Source organism: Electrona antarctica (genome assembly GCF_951216825.1).
Source record: "Electrona antarctica genome assembly, chromosome: 3".
In the NCBI taxonomy this organism is placed as follows: Eukaryota; Metazoa; Chordata; class Actinopteri; order Myctophiformes; family Myctophidae; genus Electrona; species Electrona antarctica.
Window position 1 is genome coordinate 18,689,079 of NC_136808.1, and position 18,169 is coordinate 18,707,247.

An 18,169-nucleotide genomic window follows, 5' to 3' on the forward strand; every position below is an offset into this window, starting at 1 on the left:
TTTGGCACATTGGTCTCAGGGAGCCAAATGTATTTGGGCAGAATATAGTCGCATACAGTAAATACACTGTATCTATATGCAACATCAGCTGCAGTGCAACTTCAAATCACAAGGTTATAGAAGTCCACCGTTTTTGATAGATAAATAACTTAACTGTATAAAAGCGTGAAACAAAAAATGAATACACTGACAGCAGAGCTGAACATGAGATAAAACAGTCACAGAACAAAGATTTGAAGAGAAGAAAAAGTGGAAAGGGAAGAAAAACACATCAAATGCAGTCAAATGCATGCATATGTATGAACTCCAGTCACAGTTATGGAGCATCATGATCCTGAAGACAGTATAAGCCTAGATTTCAATGATGATGTTGCTCGCCAACTGCCAGCAAGCGGTGAGCTTGTAACTCGAATACTTTCGACAAACGCCACTGTCATATTATAAAATAAGCATATTATTTAAAAATAACTAGTTGCCACACCTATACTATGACATCACAAACAGAGAGAGTGCTCAATCTACTGTGCCAAGACGTTTATGGATGTTTTGTGGTCATAATGTAAAAAAAACTGCCTACAAACAACTAGTACTGTCTTCTGGATGTTACATTATGAATACAGAGGTAATACAAAGCAGTGTGTACTGTGTGTGTGTGTACAATCACAGCAGTGACACGGTACTGCTACCAGACCACAGATGGTATGTGCTGTGTAAAGCAGCTGTCTGCTCAACTGTCAAGGCGCTAAAGCAAAAGTTGTCTCACTCTTTTGTTGTTAATTATACACAATGCTACAACTAGTGCTGTTTGTTTTAGCTTGTTCCTGTCTTAACCAACCATAAATATTTTGGCAGTGTTGGGGGGTGGGTGCGCACAATTATCGCAGTGGGATGAACAAACTGCCTGCAGATGTCTCTGTTGTTGATTATAATGGGAGTGGAGGGGGGTCTTTACTATCCTAGATGAGGTGTGTATATTTTACAATCACAACAGAGCAGTAGGCATGCAATGAAGTGCAAAGCACACACAAGTCCCTTGTTAAGAGAGAATTAGCGAAGCCCCGATCACATTAGCACCGTAAACATGCGGCTAGGCCTTACTTTGTGTCTCTGATTAGACAAATGTGTAGTGAAATCCGTTGCTTAGGGGAGGGGGAGGCACCCCTGATACAGGGGGGAGAGGAGGAGGTGGGGGCGGGGGTGGGGGAGGAGGAGAGGGGAGGTTAGCCTGCAGTGGGACTACAGAGGAGGAGATGAAGAAGAACACAGGGAAGAAATTGCATTGTCAATATTAGTCAAAGAAGAGGCACAGTATTGTAGGTTACAGTAGATCCAAGGAAGTGTGCAACAAACGCGTGCCTAAACGTAACATAATTACAGGATAAGGCTGGCTCTAATTAGATACATATTTCTCTTATTGTACGTTGTTTTGTAAAAACCAAATATAGCTCATAACTGGAAGTCACAGAACTCCATTGTTGTCCAAAAAAGTGTTAATCGTGTCCAAGAGTCACTGGGGTATTGTAATTCTTTCCTGGAAAAACTTTATGAAGAGACAGAGAGACCTTCCAGAATGTAAACATGGCAGTGTTCATGCACAGGAATGGAGACTGAAAAAAATCACTTCATAAAATTTCACAAGATCCAAGTTTAGTTCAATGATGAATTATGCTGACCAAAGCCTTCTAACAGGTTTGTGGACAACAAAATGATACATTTAACTTAAATTCATCAATTAAATCACACCAATCTATTATTCTTCCATTCCTACAGCTGGGCTATTAATAGCATAATGCAGCCAGCATTACAGCCAAAATTGGTTGGGTGACAGAGGCACTTCCTTGGAAACAAAAATGATGGTGACTCAATTACATCTGTAATAATGACATTATTCTTGTGGAGCAATTCATAACTGGGGAGCTTTTACAATAAAATAGTAATGATAGAAACATTTAATATTTTAATTTAAAACATATATTTATGAACCAACCGCAAAAGCAACCATTTTGAAAAGGAATTGTGGAAACAAGTTAATAAAATATACATCCTGATTCCTGACATATGACTAATAGGTGCCAGAAAAAAGAAGAAGAAAAAAACGAATCTGGGTGTTATTTTAGCACCTTAAAAACATACAGTATACTATGCATAAGCCTATTTCTATATGAGTTTATTAAAGCTGTAAAGGTCACTGAAGCTTTGAAAATGCACAATTTGTTTACTCACCTTTTCTGTGATCAACATTATTAATTATTACTAGCAATAATCAGTTGAACTACTTTGAAACCTAAAAATGGATGGATAGATAGAATCTAATCTCATTCAACATGAGTTGGCCTTTAAAGATTTCGGACTATTTTAGTTGAGAACAGATTTCCATGATATGCAACGGAAGTTTAACCTACCAGTTGGTACTGCAAAGTAAAATCCTCAGTGTTAATTTGTCCATTTATAACTCTGAAAGTGTACAAAAGGAACCAAATGGACCCATTTTAGTTGTACACTCTCAAGCATTTAGGACTGAGGCCGATTCTAAAAACGCCTTCTAAATACTGACCTAAGTTTTCTGTATATTCACACATATTCATTCAAAAGAAAGAATCACACCTGTGTGAACTGAGTGGTGCAACTCAATTTATTTGAGTCGTGCTCAAGGTAAAACATGATGAATTAATTGATTCATTGATTGATTGGTTGGTTTTTTAACCTTAAGAAGATCTGTTACGGACTGAAATGTTGCCTAAATGTATTGTACGGACAGTGTTGCAAGCCGTCCTTTCTTGAACTGGTATTGTGCTTTACGGTTTGGCTCAGCAACAAGAAACTGTAGGTAGGGGAATGTGCGTTAAATTGATCACAAAAATTGTGATTTTGTTTTCCTGCACTAAATGTTTTAAAATATCTTCATGTTAAAATATTCTTTCTTTAAGGCTGTTAAAAATAAACTGCTACTAAACATCTAAATAAATAAAAATCATGCAAATATATGCAATCCAAATGTCCATCTTTGGCAATTTAATGTTGGCATCAACTCTTGGAAAATGATCTTTTCAGAGTCAGACTCTGCTGACAAGTTGCCACAATTTATACTCTCTGACATTTCTCTGTGCTAGAAATAATGTTATAATTGTTGACTCTGCTTCACTGTGCATATTAAGCTACCTCACATACTGACAGATCATGTTCTGAGTGTTACTGTGTCTGACAGAGGTGTGTGTGTGTGTGTGTGTGTGCATGTGTGCGTGTGTGTGTGTGTGTGTGTGTGTGTGTGTGTGTGTGTGTGTGTGTGTGTGTGTGTGTGTGTGTGTGTGTGTGTGTGTGTGTGCGTGTGTGCATGTGTGTGTGTGTGTCTGAGTGTGCGTTCGTGTGTGTGTCTGAGTGTGCGTTTGTGTGTGTGTGTGTGTGTTCACATTCATGTGTGTGCAAGAGAGAGAGCAAGAGAGAGAGAGAGAAAAAAAAAAGACTTGTCTGAAGATCTTGTATTCTTACTGTAAAAATGAACTTGCCTGCTGCAGAATATGAAAGAGATGAGAAGTGAGCAGAGGGGTTCTTTTTATGCAGGTTTTTAGAGTACGTTCAAAGAAGCAGCTCTGGAATGCAGGGAACATAGTTTGACTGGGTCATTGATCAGCACACAAAAATGGTCTCATCAAGAGATTCCACCCCCATCTGAAAGACTCTACATGGATTGCAATTAGGGACCATCTTGGTTCATACGATTTTCCCTAATAAGGAATAATGTTCAGTTATTTAGAAATGAACAACCTGATGGCACGGCTCACTACCTATTCCGTTCTCATCTCTCCAGCAGTATTCTTGAAAGGCAGCTTCCCATGAACCCCCTCTTCAACCAAAGGCTGTCAATGTGATGCCGGGAGGAGATTACATATACTGTCAGTGGTGGTATTTTAATTTTTATCAGGTGCTGGTATTATAATTTTTTCAGGTGCTATATGTGATTATTTCTGAAAGTGTTTCTGTAGGATGGGGGGGAGGGGGTTGCCAAACAAAGATGGAATACCTCAGAACTAAGTAAAATGCATATTAATAATACTTGGCATTAATATGGCATGATTGGAAAGTAATTCAAGGGTTATTTCAGTACATTATATCTGAGTTTCACAGAAAGTTGTACACAGTACCTTCCCAGCACCTTAACCACATGAACCCACATGTTTTGAGCTATGTATTGTCTGAGGAACCAGATACAATTTTTACTCTATACACAAGATGTAACATAAAGAAACCTTCAGACTTTAATGTTGTCTGGCTTCACTGACAGGGAGGGAGACAGAGAGACAGAGATAGAGAGAGTAGAAATGGTAGAAAGGTATGATGGACAGATAGAAAATGTGTGTGTGTGTGTGTGTGTGTGTGTGTGTGTGTGTGCGTGCGTGCGTGCGTGCGTGCGTGCGTGCGTGCGTGCGTGCGTGCGTGCGTGCGCGCATGTATCTACCTGCAACCTGCTTGCTCTTGAGGGAGGCCTCAGAGGCCAAAGCATAAGACATGGTGATGATCCTCTCTTGCTCCTGCAGAGCCGAGTCTAACGACAGCAGTCCCACCTCTGGCTTGTCCACAGACAGAGGAGCTGTGAGGTTCTGCACACTGTCACCAAACAACAAGAAGGGAACATCCCGGCTGTATTCTTGACTACTTACTTCTGCATTGCATTGTGGACATGAAACATCATCGTCGCTGTCGGGCAGAAACAGCATAGCTCCATATTTCAGCTTTTTATGTTTGCTATAAGCAATAATTTGTCAAAATGTAATGACATTTTTATTTTTTTGGTATTCAGACAGATTCAGTCTCTGACATATCTAGGGGCCGCAATCTGCATTCAAAGATTTTCCTAGAAGCTTTGTCATTGGTCGATTTGCCTGTCTGCTTCCTGATTGGTTAGTCACTGCGACCAGGATTTTTTCGACAAATGACAAAGCTTCTAGGAACATCTTTGAATGTAGATTGCGGCCCCTAGATGTGTCACAGAGACTAAATTCTTTTTGGGAGCTATCTACCCATTGCTGGCTGTAAAAAGGTCAATAATATTTTGACATATTATTGCTTATAGCAGCTTTAATGCCCTACTACGTATAACAGTGTCACGAAAATGTTGCGAAAATAACCTAGCTATCTAAAGCTCACAAGACGTAATTATTGTTTAAGTGAAAGTGGATAAGTGTGTCTGTGTGGGTTTTTATAAATATTGAACAAATGAAAAGTATTGACAAGAGCTTGTCACTAAATAATAACTACATTCAAATCCATTGGAACACACTGTGGTTGTTTTTACCTGGACTTGGCGAGGATGTTCTTGATCCGCTCCACCTTGCGATGGCGCTCCTCCAGCTCCTGAGGACTGAGTGGTTCCTCGGGCTCCGAGTCCACATAGCGCTCTGGGATCAACACCTTCGGAGGCTTGGACAACTGCACAGTACAATCCTGAGTGTTCATTGTTTTTATATACAAGAGTGTACTGCTATATGAAACCTACTATGTATGAGGTTTAGTTCATTTTAATTGTATTGTACTGCATTGTGTTCGTACCATACAGTATATTTTGATGCATACCAAAATGGTCTGTTAATGTTATATGACATTGGTCCAATTTGCAATACAAGTTACAATGAATGTGTTACCAGAATATATCGTATGCGGACATTCAATTATTTTCTTCATTTGATCATTTCTTTGCGTCCAGCACCATTTTTAAAAACTGTGGGGATGTGCATATCCTTTTACCAGATTCTGTGCTCATGAGATATTGGCATTAATTGGAAGCATTCTGTAATGAATAGTGAGTATGAAATGAGCAGTCAATCATACAAAAAACAATCAAAACTAGAAAAAGTGCCCTTCCGGGCACAGGTCTCCACCAGGAGGATAGGAGTGTGTGTGATGTTTGGCAAAATGTTTAGGAGGATGTTTTTTTTTATTTGTTTTTGCAAAAAATGACTTCATTTTGTTGAGGAAATGCAGAGCCAGATCACTCATAGCATCTCTGAGGATAGAATTCTGGATGAGCAGGACATGTGCAGCATTTTGTACAAAACGGGCCACTCCTGAAAACTTTGGAAGGCAATCTTAGCCAATCAGTGTACAATCTGAGAAATCCAACAGACTCGTCTTGATCACATGACTACAGAGATCATGTGTACCGATTGCCATTTCTTCATACGCCTTTGATGGCAATTGGATGATTTGAGGCATTTTGTTCCAAAAATGTGTTTTGCAAAAATCAACCTGTTGGTGGCGCTATAACAGGCCAATGTGAAAAGGGTGGGATATATTCCTCAGCCTAGTAAGAAAATGTGTGAAAGATTTCACGTAAATTGCATGCTGCGTTCATGATTTGAGGCTATTGTTCAAAACGGGGAAATCTTGCAAACTGTGAAAGCCAATTATAGCCAATTAGGATGGAATATGAAATATCAGACAGATCCGACTTGAGCACATGACCATAGAGATACTGTGTAACGATTTGTGAGATTTTTGGACAGAATCTGGAGGAGTAATATCAAAAAATTTGTTTTACAAAAGTCGGCCTCCTGGTGGCGCTATAAAAGGCAGATGCGGAAAATGCAGGTCAAAGGTTTGTCCTTGGCCTCTAGGGAGTGTGCATGCAACGTTTCACGCAGATCGGTGCAGTTTTAGGTAAAAAATGTGAAAAGCTGCCTCATGGTGGCGCTATAACAGGCCGTTCTGGAAAATGTGGGGCAGAGGTTCATCGTTGGCATCCAGGGAGTGTGTGTGCAAAGTTTGGCATCGACCGGGTTAACGGTGCCGGAGATTAGCTGTACACAGACGGACGGAAGGAAGGACGGACACACGGACGGAGTGCAAAACATACTCTCTCCCCATGCCTTCGGCCTGGTGGAGACAATAAGTCCTAATTTAAGCAATACTAGTCAACACACAAGGGTGCGTGCTATACTGTGAGATATTAGAATGCCTCTCAACATTCCAATACAAGGTCAGAACTAACTGTGGTGGTATAATGTTCATAATCTTTGTTAAGGGTGAGGTGATTCAGCGATTCAGCTTCACTGAATCTCTTTCTTTGGACAATGATAATTTATTGACTATTGTACCTCTTTACTGAGGTCGAGGTCATATTCCAGTGGTTCAAGGTCGACCTCGCGGGTGGGAGGGGTGGTGGCCGTGGAGTAGTAAGTCAGCCATTCATCAGAATATGAGCGTGGTTTTTCATAGACTTCTGCAGGTCTCTCCTCTCCCTGGACGCTCCTAACAAACTGCGCCTCCTCACCTTGTACAGCTCGCTCAAGCAGCTGCAAGTCAAACTCCTGCTCTCGCCTCCACTGTACAAAGCAATGCAAGCACAAGAACACCAATGTGAGATCAAATGACAGGTTGTTGTCATCAAATAATTCCGTTGAAGAAGAACTTACTATGGAGAGACTTTAATTCACTTGCCTTCACAAGTCACCCTTTGCTCCATATTATTCCATATGAATAAGCACTCCCACTATATCGCATACAGCAGTTGTCAATTATCATACTGTACCTGAGCATATTAAAACAGGCTTCAGGGTATACTGTATGTATGAATGAATGTGTGCTTGAGTGATAAAGCTGGAGAGAGATAAGGAGGGGAGAAAGACACAGAGAGAGAGAGAGCATGCATGGAAATACAGCAAAGAGACTGATACCACATCAAAAGCTTGTAGATCACAGCATGCTCCACATTATCATCTTGTGCAATGATAAAGAAGATATAATGATAGTGGGAAAGAGTACAAGGGAAGTGGTTGATGTTCTCACACAGAGAACATGCTTAGGCCCAGATTGTGCATACTTCACAAAATATAACATTGCAGGAAAATCCCTATAATGTACTATATATACTTTGTGTGTAATATATATATATATATATACGTATATGCAATGAAGGAAAACATGGCAAGAATGTATTCATTAGAAAAGATTTTATTTCTCATTGGCAAACCTCTACAAGTAGAAAACAAGGAGGTCTTGATGATGATGAGCTAATATTAGATCAACAAAAGCTCAGTAAACACTGTCATCACTTTACATCTTAATATATTAAATAAATGCAATGAATGTAAATTAATGTAGTTTAATATACATTGTCTTATAATTCATTTTGACAAAAACTGCAGAGTGATAGCAGAGACCACTCTTAAATACAGTAATGTTGTTCACTATGTGAATGTCAGCATAAAGTTACAGTAAGTAGTACAGTACTGTATGTCCTTGCATTTATGGTGTGTGTGTGTGTGTGTGTGTGTGTGTGTGTGTGTGTGTTAGCAAATAACTAACATACAGTACACTAGTGTAATACATTGTAATGCTGTCAGAGAGTATACCACAATGAGGCCTTTTTAGTGACAGTACTAACATTTAAGAAAACATTAGTATCTGAACTACTGGACAAATGGGCTTTGGCAGGGAACACTCCTATATTGACAGTGAAAGAGGAAAAGAGAATTGAAGGTGGATAGTAATTCATTTACATGCTGTGAGAATGAAGACCACAGAGACAGAGGTTAGTAGGTATGACCGATGAAACAGTAGGAGGTAGAATAAACAGTAAACTAATAAAACAAAAATATAAAAACACCAATGAATGATACATTGTATACCATAGAAATTAATTTGTTAATGATGTGTTAAACAATACATGATATTTGTATGTATTCCACCTTTTTCTAATGATATTCAAAGTATTATAGCTTGTGATGCATTGATAACAGGTTTTATTCAATGTCTCTAAATATGAATGGGAAATTTGACCTGGATCTCATTTTCCTATCTTTATCACCTTTGACCAAAAACCAATCGACAGCTTCACTTTAGTTTTGCCGATGAGCTCTATTACGTAACCTACAATGCATTCTGGTGCAGAAAGTAATTAAACCAAATCAATTACTACTAAATCACCCAAAACATGTCATTTAAAAATCTGGCATGTGGCAAATCTGGCATGTTTGTTCACACTGCGACGCTTAATCTCTGTAATTAGAATATTTGAAGACATTGCTGCGTTCCGATGTTAGTTTTGGTGCAACCTTTGCAACTTCCTGTTTTTCCTTTTGCAAAATATGGTAGGAAATATAGCAAATACAGTATAGGAAATGATATCCAGATGATATTTAGCCCAGATTTTATTAGGAAACCCATCAGTACAGGTAGAGCCACACACACAACAACCATGCCATGTCTCTCAGCTCATTGCCTTATTTCATATGCTCTATCAAGTCAACTGCCGGGAACAGGTAAACAAAGTATCTCGTGATATGAATTAAGTGCACGCCTTACTAGATCCCCATGGATGGTTTGCTTGCCCTCATACATTACAGTGTGACGTCATGTGACATTGCTTTAGTAACGTACTGATCCCAGGTCAGCTGAAACTGGGCGAGAAGAAGGGGAGGATGAGCCCTGGGACGACGAAGAGGCGTGGCGCTCTCCTTGACTCAGGGTGCGTTTTCGCTGGCGGACGAGGGCCTTCTGATGCCTCTTCATCCTCTCTAGCTGCTCATCGGCACTCATCTTCCCCCTGAGCTGTTGCTGCTGCTGCTGCTGCTGCGCTGCGTCCCCAGAGTACAGACGCTCCAAGGCACTCTTTGGTTTCTCCTGCGAGGAGGAGGAAGGAGAGAGGGAGATATTTCTTGCATTAAGGACATAGAGACAAGACCCACACCCACTGGAGGGAGGGGGCAAGAGTGAAAGTTGCAATAGAGGTTATGATTATGAGGGAACTTACACTCAGTGATATTCAAACTTACTTCCATTTACTCACAATATGCCTGCCAATGTTCACTGTAATTTACGATCTGTCGCTGGATGCTTGAGAGTGTTTTGGCTAATGTTGTGTGGGAGTGACTGCCTGAGTTTGTTGTCCACTTTGGCAAAATGGCCGTAACAATCTTTATAAATGTCACATCTCAACTCTATGAACAAAAGAGCTTTATAAGAAAACTAAAAAGAAAAGAAATGTCCAATCTCACCACAAAGAGCATTGATTAAAGGTATTGGCTAATCAATTTAGAACAACTTTGGATATTCCTTTGGAAAATGCACAGAATATTAAAAGCTTTAAAAAAGTTATAGGCTTTACAGTGGTAGGCCGACCAGATGTTTTAAACCATTTAGACCCGATGCCGATTCTAAAAAACGTTTTCTGAAAAACAAAAATAAATATGTTGCTACCGGTATGTATATAGCAACAAAAATGTTACTAAAAGCGGTACCCGGATTGAATGGTATAACAACGAATAGGGGTTCCCGGTCTAAATGGGTTAAGGTATATTTGGACATCCATTTTAACTTCTATCTACTACATTTATGCTATGTCTCCGTTGATTATAACGTAGGACTAGATCATCTCTTGATCCTCTTTTTGCCCTTTGATTCTTTCATCTTAATTCAAGCTCACCTTCAGGCCGCCAGCAGACGTCGCTCTGCGGAGGGTCACATATGAAGAGATGTTTGTAGACTGATTTAGCCTGGACGAGGAGCCATTCAGCCCTGAGGGAACGCCAGCACACATGAAAACACCCATCCCAGCCTTGGCACCACAGCTAAAGGAGCCTGGGTGGGAGCCTTTCACATTGTTGCAACTTGCAAGTATGACTGATTAAATACAATAACAAAAGATCTTTACTTGAGAATTCTCTTTAGTTAACAAACCGACTGGAGCTAATTCAATTTAATTTGAGCCATCACCCTCTCACCTCTAGTGGGTAACGTCTGCCAACCTCCTTCATGTCCTAGCGCTGCTGTCCCCATGGGACTGGAGCTGTCTCGGAATCCCAGAAGCTCAGGCTCACTAAGAAAGGGCCTCAATTCCACCTGGAGAAAGATGCACACGGCGAGCTTACAAACAGACGCATGGCAGTGGTACGCCAACCACACACATCCAAACAGGCACGCGGGTTACGCAAAGAAAATCACCTTGCTGTCGCCGTTGGTGTACTGTCCTACTATCTCTCTGTCTCGCTTGCGCTCGTCAGACTGGCGCTTGAGGCCGCGTACAGAGGTATGGCGTATCACGGTGGTCTCCCGTGGCAGGGGAGGCACAGCAGGGGGGTGCTCATCAGGACTGTAGAGCTGAGGTAGGGGTGGTCTCGGAGGGGCGTCCTCTTCCCCCTGCATAAACAACAGCTAATCAGAATAACTGAATACCAAGAGGACGGTGCAGCTGGCGCTCAGTGTTTTTAGTGTTACCACGTATGAGCTGATGCATTTTACATGCAAGTCTTCGTCCTAAAACATTAGGGCTGCAACTATCGGTTATTTCTTTACAGATTATTCTAACGATTACTTTTTTGATTAATTGAGAAGCATGTTTTTTTGCCAGCTGCTTGAAAAGCGGCTGGACAACATTTACACGTACCTCTAGTAGCGACCGTAGTGGACACGTTTTCCATGGTTGGCTGCCTCTAAGCCAATGGGAGACTTACCCATAAAACCAATAGTCTGAACGGCATAAAATATATACTCTGAACGCCGCAACGTGAAGCCGTGAGCTGAGCAGAGGCTGTGGTAAACAAACTGATTATAGATGTTCATAAACAAGAGCTTGCAGCTCCTGCAGCTGGCAATTCTTCATTCTTGTTTTTACAAGAACATTTTTAAATATACAAATATCATCAAATTGATTAACCCCCTTAAGCCCAATTTTACTGTCGCACAGTGTCATCCAAAAATTGTGAAAATTGCTGTGAGCTTGTAGATCTGCTATTTTCACTATTTCAGAACTCTTTTGCCTTTAATGCCATGCAAAAATAGGGATGGATTATTATTCAATAATTTAATAAAATTATTTATCATCGCTTAATTTTGATTTAATCAGTTAAATCGATAACTGTTTCACCCCGACAAAAGATTACCTCTGCTCACAGAGCCTGTGTGAACACAGTGACTCACCCATGTAGGCCCAGTGGTGATGGGTTGGCTGGTGGGGCTGAGGTGCGGGCTGTGCTGCTGCTGCTGGGACAGCCTCATATCCAAAGCAGACACAGGGCTTCCAGGCAGAGAAGGCACTGACGACACCGAGACTGAAGGCACAAGTTTCCTCTCTAGGGAGATACAGCATGTGACACACTTTGAATACGTACAATCATGCACACATACTAGAATTGGTAGTCTTGCATTTAACCAAAGGGAATGGAAGGGAAGGCAATTAATATCCTAATTGATACTTTATTGTCTCCACCTGGCCGAAGGCATGGGAAGATAGTATGTTTTGCACTCCATCCGTGTGTGTGTCCCCGTGTGTGTGTGTGTGTCCGTCTGTCTGTGTACAGCTAATCTCCGGCATCGTTAACCCGGTCGATGCAAAATTTTGCATCGACCGGGTAATATAATTTATTTTATATTACTCCTCCAGATTCTGTCCAAAAATCCCGCAAATTGTAACACACTATCTCTTCATGTGTTCAAGCCGGATCTGTCCGATATTTCATATTCCATCCTAATTGGCTAACATTGGCTTTCAAAGTTTGCAGGATTGGCCCGTTTTGAACAAAAAGCCTCAAATCATGAACGCAGCGTGCAATTTACGTGAAATCTTTCACAGACTTTCCTACTAAGCTGAGGAATATATCCCACCCTTTTCACATTGGCCTGTTATAGCGCCACCAACAGGTGGATTTTTGCAAAACACATTTTTGGAATAATGCTATGCTAGCATAGAAAAGTTAAGTATTGGAAAGAGAAGGAAAGGTGAAATAAGTACATGTACAAACATAGCTTATCTCTACCTCTGCCAGCCTTCCAGTGTGTGTGGGTAGGAGCAAGCTGGTCACTCTTCTCACCTGGGTTGGTCACAGAGGAGATAGTGACTCTGTAGTTGGCTTTACTGGAACTGAGGCCTGCGAGTACATCCTCGATCCTCCACAGTTCTTTTCTGATTTGGATCTTCTCCTGCTGCACATGCGCGCACACGCGCACACACACACGCGCACACACACACACACACACACACACACACACACACACACACACACACACACACACACACACACACACACACACACACACACACACACACACACACACACACACACACACACACACACACACACACACACACACACACACACACACACACACACACACACACACGTTTTTTTGTTTTTTTAAGTTTTATTCTGTTTTATCTATGCTCATATCATACTAATATTGCATACTATAGGAACTAGATTATATTATTATATGAAATGTATTAGCTCAAGACCTACAGTATGGTGGTGGTATTATTATCGTACACAAACATAGATCACTTTCCCAGATTTCTTTTCTCCAGTCTCCAGGGACTATTTCAAATGCCTCTGCCTCTGTGTGTATGTGCGTGTTGCTTGTGTGGCTACAGTAGCCTATGTACCCATGCTGTTTATGGTGGTCGTTGTGGCACAGACCTGAGAGTGACCACTGCGGTTCATTTGACCCTGCAAGGCTGACCTCAACCAGTCTACATCTCTCTCCAGCCGGTTGTACTCATTCCATGCATTCTCCATCTCCTGCACAAACACAGCCACAATAATTGATCCCCCTATGCCATATTATTGTCCATATTAGCACATACTGTATTAGCGTGTTTTGTGAGAAACTTTGGAATATTGTGTCCGGGTAGCTCAGTCGGTAGAGCTCTCGCCTTTGGACCACAAGTTCATGGGTTCGATCCCGAGCACCTCCAACTCAGAGAATGAGTAGCACGGCTTGGTGCAGCAAGTCGTACTGGGAGCTGATGTTAGGTGTGGCGCTCCACCTCAGCAATCCATCTCCCAGGGGTCTAGCGCACTGTAACGGGGATAGACTCCCGCGTGTTACCGGCTGATACCGACAATAAGCCACCCCCGACCTACTTCTTGGAATATGAGTAACGCAGTCGTTTTTCCTATTTGTTTTAAACGGAGTCATAGCTTTTTTTAATACATTATTTTTTATGTTTAATTGTGCAGTGGCGGCCGGAAGTGTTAGCAACGCAGACCATTGGTCAAGTGTAGGCACCTTGAAGACTGTCTTAGGTTTAATTGTATACATAGCTATGCAGCGGTGTCGCGCATCAAAAGTATATCCGTCTACAAGCTCACAACGTGTTGCATCGTGACTGACTTGTGAGCTTGTAGATCGGCAATCGTCACGTTTTGATGTGTGACACAACCATGTATAAATCAAGCATTACTGTGGAGACTTGGGAGATTTCAGCCCGGATGTGCACCACGTCCTCCTGCAAGAGCCTCTGCTGGTAGGCGATCTTCTCAGCGTGAGCCGGCTGCTCACGGTACTGCTCCATCTGCTGGTGGGACACGTCCAGCACCGACTCCAACTTGTCCTGGGTTGAGGACAGAGGAGAGACACTGTCATAGGATACATTCACAGAACATGCAGATATATACATTACACAATACACACATGCACTGCACTCAAATACATAAGAAACAAACACGCACGCACACACACACACAAACAAACAAACAAACAAACAAACAAACAAATGAATAAATACAAATAGGGAAACCTTATCTTCTTTCAAACTGCGTATCCCGGCCTCTAGCTCCTGTAAAATCTTGTCTTGCTCACACAGTCGACTTAACTTCACCTATAACAGAAAGCAAAACCAACACAAAATATAAAGCAGAGCAATTTAGAAGAAAAGTAACGGTCTGATGAATAAAATAATGCATCATAGAAGCCCACATCTCCTTCATTCTCTCCGTTTACATCTATATGCACGTTTGGGAACCGGTTCAGTTCAGAACCAGTTTTTAGTCCATGAGCCAGACCTCCAAAATTGGATGTTAATTATGAATTGAGTGGGCAAAACCATACCTATATTAAATTGTCAATATACTGTATGTAAATTAATATATGAGAACCCTTCCACAGTAGTAGCCTTTTCATATTTTCTATTTTTTGCATATTTTCCTACAAAATGCCTAATTTGCATATTTAAATAGAAAATGTGTAATGCAATAAATCATTGTCTTTGTGTAAGTAATCAACTGTGGAAGTTTCATGGTGATATTATTTTTTACCTATTCACCTATCACGTATAGGCCTACTGTAGGTGAAAATGACAAAATGTGTGATAAATATGAAAAAGCTCATGTGGAAGGGTTATTAATTTACTTATATTGATCCTGTGTGTGTTCACATCTGGATCAGAGGCCTGCCCCTCCCCTGCCTGCTTGTCTCCGTTCAGCTGTATTATAAGGCCCGATTCATACTTGGTTGCGTGTCGGTGTTGCGCATCGAAAATAGCTGATATACAAGCTCACAGCGCTTACAACTTTGTGAACTTTAAGATTGGCTATTTGTGCAACCAAGTACAAGAGGGCTTTAACAGCAGTGGCAGATCAGATGAATTGATCGTCTACTGTAGTCTTCACTGTCTGTATACATGTCAATAAGACCCATCTGTGCGCAAAGCCCTGAGGAATTGCACTCCTCCGCTCAGCGTGAGATATCAAAGACGGCCTTTATACTGTCGGGAGGGTGAACACTGGGTAATGCCCATTATAAGTAATCATAATCAAAAATCCATATTTTCAAATTCACTTTTTGAGAAGGCCGTGCTTATTGAGAGTGACATATTTGTTTTCCCAGAAATGGGTTATGTGTTTGTGAAAACAACACAAGACTGCCTAGTTTACGCTTTTCCTCACACAGTGTGTATTTTTCCTCAGTTCTATTTATCATTCTGTCCAATTAATAATTAAGCTGTTTTCTATTTTGCTGCCTTATATTGTTGCTTTTAATTGCATGAAATATTCATTGTTCAGACAAATTCACTTGCAGTTACTTATAAATTGTTAAAGTGGAACAATGCTAATGATGAAAAGCCGGCACATTCATTCTATTCAGCAAAAAAATAAAAAAATAAAAAAAATAAGAATGAGAAAAGATGGAGCAGTCAAATCAAACTGAAATAACAGCTCAACATCTAAAACTCCCATTACCTTTAAATTGCAGGTTTGAAAATAAAAGCTGTGGTCGATAGTCTCAGGCCCTTACTGTGCAGTGAGGATGTGCATCTCCAGTGTTGCAACGCGTGCACGCTCTCTGTTTTCCACAATTAACATAAACAAAACTCAAACGGCTCTCTGTAGTCGGTGTAGTGGATTGCACAGAGTAGGAAATGATGCAGTTTTAGGAACAGAGATATATGAAGTGGGTGCTTATAAGCCTGTTTCATTGGGGGTTGTGGAGGATGGGAATGATTCACTTACATCAGCATCACTTTCTGCTATTTTGACCGGTCGTGATGGTCTTTCCTTTAAGCTTTCACGTCCAGTAACCTGAAAGGCCCCATAGTCACAAATGAAAATTAACATTTTAACACCAACAGATGGACAATAAGTTGATCTTGCTGTGAAACTCCCACTTACTGTACGTTAAAAAAAAATTACATGATGTTTCAGGCAATAGCAAGACAGTACAACATCTTTACAAGTCAAGCGGAATGAATCTGGATACAATGATGCTGTAGCACAGACAAAATGTGTGGGAAAACAACAACATAAGTCACCACGTGGACACTGTGAAATGCATAAGCTAACATAATGAAACTTTGTGCAGAAGCTGTGCAACATATTGATGGAGAGAGCAGCTGCAAACTTTAGCTTCAGGAAAGACCTACAGTTAAGTGAAACCCACAAAGCTGCTCTTTCCTGGCTGCTAATTATGGCAGGTTCAACAACCATGCCTTTGAAATGAGCCACGATGGAGGATTATTACTATGATTCATCAACTATGAAGTTAAAAAAGGAAGACTTTTTTTGTGTTTTTTCTAAACGTTAGAATGTGCACTCAAGCATGGATTACAGCTGTATGTGATGTGCTTTAGTTTGAATTAAATCTGCACAGACATGACTTATACTGCATGTTATTTGTGCTGTATCATAATCAGAATACTGGCATTCGTTAAAGAGCACCCTTGTGTAATCGCTAAGAAGCACCAACAAAAAAGTGAGTTAAATGTGTCAAACCAACATTCAATACATCCAGGAGTGTTACCCACATGCAGGGATACAGAGTCCCCATCATCACATGGGATGATTGCATTACAATATTACCCCATGAGTGAACCATGGTATGCATACATCAACATTACATTACATAACCTCCTCTGGCACCAAACATGACCAGGGATGCATTGCATTTTGCAGTGGAGTGGAGTGGAGTCTGTTTTTTTCACTTTGTATGCACACCATCCTTACGTTCCAACTGTACCCAAAACGTGGAGTGGTGCATTCTAGTACATTGTGCACTGAAACGATCATCGGGTCAATGCATTGGATCTGGTTTGAAACAGGAAATGGAGACGTGTTACACGGCATAGCTGCAGTACACAGATGACCTCTTTCCACTCCAAATAAAGAAAATATAGGTTGCCAGTCAAGGTGTCATGGTATTTACACATACAAATCAATCTGGATCGAATGTGCGTCAAATTGCTGGAGATAAATGTTTGGCAGCTAGAATGAGAAAAAGGATCTTGCTCAAGCACAGCGGTAATTCGAGAATGATACTTGGAACAACGGTGGAATAAGGAATGTAACAAGGAAGTTCACATGACAGAGATATAGTCATGTGGACCAACTTCAATCCAACCTCATCGTCATCCTTTCATTTTAAACCATATACTCCATTATAAACTACAGCACTGTTGTTCACTTGCCAAATATACTGACACACTGACAGCGGGACACCGAAACTCAGCGAGTAAAGGAAACTCAGAGTAAAGAAAACTCTGCGAGTAAAGGAAACTGATCTGTGAGTAAAGGAAACTGATCTGTGAGTAAAGGAAACTGATCTGTGAGTAAAGGAAACTGATCTGCGAGTAAAGGAAACTCAGAGTAAAGAAAACTCTGCGAGTAAAGGAAACTGATCTGTGAGTAAAGGAAACTGATCTGTGAGTAAAGGAAACTGATCTGTGAGTAAAGGAAACTGATCTGTGAGTAAAGGAAACTGATCTGTGAGTAAAGGAAACTGATCTGTGAGTAAAGGAAACTGATCTGCGAGTAAAGAAAACTCAGCGAGTAAAGGAAACTCCGCGAGTAAAGGAAACTCAGCAAGTAAAGGAAACTGATCTGCAAGTAAAGGAAAACATATTATTCAGTGTCACTTGAATTGTTTGGGCTGTTGGATGCTTCAAAGAAAAACAGGCAGAGCAAAAGGA

General features: G+C 40.8%; 1 protein-coding gene across 1 annotated transcript in view; it reads right to left on the reverse strand.

The window, feature by feature from the left end:
• Positions 1-1,111: 1,111 nt before the first annotated feature.
• The window catches only part of plekha7b (pleckstrin homology domain containing, family A member 7b), a gene marked incomplete at its 3' end in the record, with an annotated part of 142,727 nt that continues 125,669 nt past the window's right edge, over positions 1,112-18,169 (reverse strand). The window contains exons 15-29 of the mRNA XM_079497735.1: positions 17,208-17,288; positions 16,218-16,286; positions 14,507-14,587; positions 14,171-14,320; positions 13,404-13,505; positions 12,801-12,912; positions 11,911-12,062; positions 10,936-11,130; positions 10,716-10,833; positions 10,418-10,509; positions 9,373-9,615; positions 7,089-7,316; positions 5,291-5,424; positions 4,454-4,602; positions 1,112-1,236 (exon numbers count right to left, since the gene is read on the reverse strand). Coding sequence (XP_079353861.1) covers positions 1,112-1,236; positions 4,454-4,602; positions 5,291-5,424; positions 7,089-7,316; positions 9,373-9,615; positions 10,418-10,509; positions 10,716-10,833; positions 10,936-11,130; positions 11,911-12,062; positions 12,801-12,912; positions 13,404-13,505; positions 14,171-14,320; positions 14,507-14,587; positions 16,218-16,286; positions 17,208-17,288 — 2,031 coding nt within the window. The remainder of the gene's footprint in view (positions 1,237-4,453; positions 4,603-5,290; positions 5,425-7,088; positions 7,317-9,372; positions 9,616-10,417; positions 10,510-10,715; positions 10,834-10,935; positions 11,131-11,910; positions 12,063-12,800; positions 12,913-13,403; positions 13,506-14,170; positions 14,321-14,506; positions 14,588-16,217; positions 16,287-17,207; positions 17,289-18,169) is intronic.